This window comes from Notothenia rossii (genome assembly GCF_949606895.1).
Source record: "Notothenia rossii genome assembly, chromosome: 4".
NCBI lineage: Eukaryota > Metazoa > Chordata > Actinopteri > Perciformes > Nototheniidae > Notothenia > Notothenia rossii.
The window spans coordinates 94,407,720-94,413,133 of NC_136902.1; the positions used below are offsets into that span (position 1 = coordinate 94,407,720).

Genomic DNA, 5,414 nt, shown 5'->3' on the forward strand with positions numbered 1-5,414 from the left:
ACAGAGGGTGGTGAAAACTGCACAGAACATCACCAGGACGGAGCTGCCATCCATGGAGGACCTTTACTCCCAGCGGCTCAGGAAGAAAGCCCTCAGGATTATAAAGGACCCCCATCACCCCAGCCACAAACTGTTCTGTCTGCTGTCGTCTGGCAGGTGTTACTGCAGCATCCGGATCCGCCCTCTACTGGACTCTATGGGTACTTCCTATCATCAATGATACGCAAGCGTTCACACACTGAGTTTGTATAAATGTAGCCGGCCAATCAGGGCGAGCCTACCTGAATGCGCGCGCAGGCACACAGTATATAAGGCGGCTACGTCTCCTGACTGTCATCCTTTTCTCTTCAGCAAGCAGGACAACACCTGACAGAGGAAAATAAAACGAGGACTCACTGATGGACACTCATTGACTGCAGCGCACAACAAGCTGAAAGCGGTAGGCACGATTATTTCCTTTCTTGTGTATTTTTGCTGGACACAGTTTGGGAAGCGTGACCGTTTGTCCACTGGGGACTTTGGCTTTTGTTGTGTGCGCTTATTATGCCGTGAGCGACGGAAGTTTTGTTATGTGTGGTGCTGTGAGCGGCGGTTGTGTGTCCCTGTTATGCCGTGAGCGGCGGAAGTTTTAGAATTGTTTGTTTTGCTGTGGCGGCCGGGCCCCGCCGGTTTAAGTTTCATACCAGTGAACACTGTTGTATTATTTAAATGCCAAGGCACCACACATATTGCATCAAATATGAGTGACACAAACGATGGAATGGAAAAAAGGACTGTGGCCTTAGCTTTCAAAATCGAACAACTGCAAAAAGAATGTCAGTCAAACGTGCAGAAGATTAAAGGACGCACACAGGAAATCAAACATCTAATGAAAAATGATGAAAATGCAAAGGATGTTAAACTCAAACTGGGCAAATTAATTAATCAATGTGAAAAAGCAAAAACAGCACATGAATCAGTTATTATGTTGCTTTCCGAAGACGACATGGAAATACAAAATAACTGGTTTCAACAAATAACAAAACATAACAATGATTTTATGGAGGATGTCGACAATGGCTCTTGGAAACTGGGAGGAGGCCCTTTCTGCAAACAGGTCATGTGACTGTCAATGAACCAATCGCTGCAAACACAGATATTCCTCTCATTCTACCAGACAATTCGAACACACTGAGGCTCAGCAGGATGTTCTCGTTCCCCAATCAAACATGAAGGCTACATCATGCACACAAGATGATATACATCCTGGTGACAGCATATCAAACTTTGGTATTAGAAAAAGCAGGCAAAGATCAAGAGTTTCCAGAACACATAAAAGCTGAGGCCGAAGTGGCAGCCATGAAAGTACTCCAAAAACTCCTAAAGGTCAAACATGTCCTGGAAGCACAGGAGCAGGAATTGAGGAGGAAAAAGGAGTAAATGGAATTAGAAGGTAACATTGCTGCCACTATTGCAAAAACGAAAGTGTTGGAAGCCCCCAGGGGATCAGCTAATTGTTCTATATCATCCAATGGCATGCAGTCATATTTTTAAACGGGACAAAGGGAAATACAGTTTGTAACATTAAAACAACCAATCATAACCACCAGAGACAGAGCTGTCACTAACATTGACACCCAATGCAGGCATCAGGGATCTAGATGAACATCTACATGTAGCATCTCCAGATCCAGCAACTGCCACAAGCAACAGTAACAAGTGCAATATATTTTCAGTGATGGAAAAACAAAATGAAATAACCGCTTTATTAATCCAGCAACAGTGTCCATCATCCATGCCCAAGAAAGACATTCCAGTGTTTAATGGTGATCCACTTCAGTACCAAACATTTGGGAGATCTTTCGAATTCAATATTGAAAGCAAAAACAATAACCCCAGAGACTGCCTCTACTACCTGGAGCAATATACAACAGGACTGCCCAGAGACCTTGTACGGAGTTGCCGACATATGGCCTCAGACAGTGGAGTCAGCAAGGCCAAATGGTTACAACAACAGAACTTTGGCAATGAACATAACATTGCCACAGCATACATGGAAAGGGCTCTTCCATGGCCATTAATAAGGGCTGAGGACACAAGGGCTCTACAGGCATACACGGTCTACCTTAGAGGATGTTGCAATGCGATGGAAGATGTAAACTACATGTTTGAGCTCAACATTCCAGCAAACATGCTAGCCATTTTAAAGAAACGTCCATATAGGCTGAGGGATTTATGGAGAACTGTAGCATGTGACATCCAGGAAAAACCCCACCAAAGAGCTGCCTTCAAGGATATTGTGGAATTCCTTGAAAGGCAAGTCAAAATTGCTACAGATCCCATATTTGGGGACATTAAAGACCCCCCTCCCGTAAGCAAAGACATGAGAAGGCCACAGCCTCATCCAAGTGGAAGCATCTTTGCAACCAACGTGAAAGTTACAGAAAATAAATATGACAGAAGCACTGTAGAAAACTGCTTGTATTGTAGATGTGAACATGCTCTGGAGATGTGTCCACAGTTAGGAAGGAGGACACATCATGGAAAAATCACATTTCTTAAAAAAAATGGTATTTGTTTCGGCTGCCTGTGTAAAGGACACATAAGTAGAGACTGCAGGAAACTAATGAGGTGCAACATATGTAATCTAAATCACTCCAGAATGTTGCACATCTACCAACAAAGGAAGGAAATGGAAAATGAGAAGGAGGAAATGGAAGAAGCATCTGCAAACACTGCTGAAGCCTCAATTCAGACAGGTGGCCTCACTGGGGCTGGTGAAGATGGTTGCAAACACAACAGTGCATACCTATGCATTTCTTGACCCAGGCAGCACTGCTTCGTTTTGCACATTAGGCCTTATGAACAAACTTAACCTCCAAGGAAGAAGGTCAAACATTCTGCTGAGAACTATGGGTCAAATGAAGGTCGTTGAAACCAGCATTGTGTCAGGCCTAGAGGTTGCTGGACTGCATAACAGCAACTTTTGTGATCTCCACCATTAACACCTTAGTCCCGTCTCGTCAAAGAAAACTAAATATACATTTTCGTCTTAGTTTTTATTGTCAAGAATCTATTTTTAGCTCGTCATCGTCTCGTCTTAGTTATGTAAAAAAGGTCGTTGACGAACATTTTTCGTCATAGTTTTCGTTGACAAAATTAACACTGATGCTAATTTAGTGAAACTTGAATTATTTTTTATATTTTGGCACCGGCAGGTCCAGGCGGACTCACCTTTGGGTACCTTTATCAGGTACCACACTGTAAAACTCATTTTATTTAATTGAAATATCACTATAGGTACAGTATTCATTCCATTCAAATACAACTATTTTTGACCTTTTTGCAACCCAAAGTTTTTTCTTGCTCTTTCCTGGCTGCTAGTTCAGTGAGTTTTTGATGAGACTTATACCAATGGAATCTGTGGAATCTCAGCTTCCATGTGATATGGACTGTACTTATATAGCGCTTTATTCAGTCTTTAAGACCCCTCAAAGCGCTTTACATACTACATGTCATTCACCCATTCATACAGAGCAGTGTACCTTACTCTATAGGACCTAACATTCACACACATTCACACACCGTTGGCCATCGGGAGCAACTCAGGGTTAAGTATCTTGCCCAAGGATACATCGACATGTTGACTGCATGGGCTGGGATCGAGCCCACAACCTTCTGGTTGAAAGACAACCGCACTCCCTCACAGCCACAGTCGCCCATATGTAGTTTGTGCTGATGGCATGACTTTGTCGCGAGTTATGTGCTAACGATGCGTTAGCATGTTTCAATTTGTATATAAAAATACTGTTTGTAAAACTTTAATGAGAAAAAAACAATGAGTTTGATTATTTTAGTTTGTTCTGATCCAAGTTGTTTTTCATCAAGCATAGAGTGGGTGTTCAGACCTCAGTGGGAATGAGGTCAGACTCTTGTGATCCTATGAGTCAGAGTTTAAAAGAAGCAGAGGAAAGTTTCATCACTTCACAAAGCAGTCACTGTGTGACTACAGCTGCCTGCAGGTCAGTGTAAGTATTCACACTGTCTTTTCTATCCTGAATGTTTCCTTTACTTCAAAAGTCTTAAAATATAAAAGTCCAGAATCGTTCATTTGAAATAGTTAAATTTGTGCAAGTTTAAAAAAAAATCTAAAATTGTAAATTGTTAATACTCTTTAAACTTATCAGATGATCCTGATGAACTCAACACAGCTTTCGCATTTCACTTTAGATGCCTACTTTGATGTTGGGCTACTTAAATATGTAATATTTCTGATTATTCTGACTTTTTATATTTGTATCATAGGTGCCAATGTGTTTCTGATTGTGGTTATCTGTGTGAACAGGAGCTTACATGAACCTATGTACCTTTTTCTGTGCAGCCTGTTTGTAAATGAACTGTATGGTAGTACAGGGTTGTTTCCATTCCTTCTGGTTCAGATCCTCTCTGACATTCACACGGTCTCTGCTCCACTCTGCTTCCTGCAGATTTTCTCTGTGTATACATATGCAAATGTACAAATTTATAATTTAGCCATCATGTCTTATGACAGATATCTTGCTATCTGTCATCCTCTGCATTATAACACACGAATGACTTGTACCAAAGCTGCCATGTTTATTACTCTAACGTGGTTTTTCCCCATTCTTCATGTTTCTGTCATGATATCACTGAGTGCCTCTTTACAGCTGTGTGGGAACATCATTAACAAAGTGTACTGTGATAACTTCCCCATTGTTAAACTGGCCTGCTCTGACACTACAGTCAATAATGTGTATGGACTTTTTTACACGTTTACTGTTATTGTTGCTCTCCTAATTGTAATGTTTTACTCTTACATGAGGATCCTCAGAGTGTGTTTCTCTGGCTCCAAACAGACCAGACAGAAAGCTCTCAGCACCTGCACACCTCACCTTGTTTGCCTGCTCAACTTCTCCTTCGGGGCTTTTTTTGAAATAATACAGAGCAGGTTTGATATGAGCAGTGTTCCCAACATTTTGCGTATTTTTTTATCCCTGTACTTTTTCACCTTCCCACCGCTCTTCAACCCTTTAATATATGGACTGAATTTAACAAAAATCCGCATCATATGTAAGAGTCTTCTCTTTGGTAAAGTGTAAGGTGCTAATGTTAAAGTCATGTATTTTATTTCCTCAGCATCAATAACACCTGGAGGAAATGATACCGTAACAATAGCATGTGTATCTAATTGGGTAGTAAATGTGAGAGTTATAACTTGACGGATTAAATCTTTGAGTGACAAATTGTCAAGTTTGTGATTTGTTAGGTTTGCTTAAAAAAACCTCTTTGGCACTATTTACACACAAGGCAACACATTAAATCTGGAAAGCATTTCTATTTTAAGATGTCAGAAGTGTACATTTGTCAATAAGCTGAAACACATTTAACATAAAGTGCAGTTCCTGAAATGTAGT

General features: G+C 40.9%; 1 protein-coding gene across 1 annotated transcript; it reads left to right on the top strand.

The window, feature by feature from the left end:
* Positions 1 to 4,175: 4,175 nt before the first annotated feature.
* LOC307035001 (olfactory receptor 5P6-like) lies at positions 4,176 to 5,099 on the top strand (the record flags this gene model as incomplete). Its single annotated transcript, XM_079673927.1, has 1 exon — positions 4,176 to 5,099. The coding sequence occupies one exon, from the start codon at positions 4,176 to 4,178 to the stop codon at positions 5,097 to 5,099; it is 924 nt and encodes a 307-aa protein (XP_079530053.1).
* Positions 5,100 to 5,414: the final 315 nt, after the last annotated feature.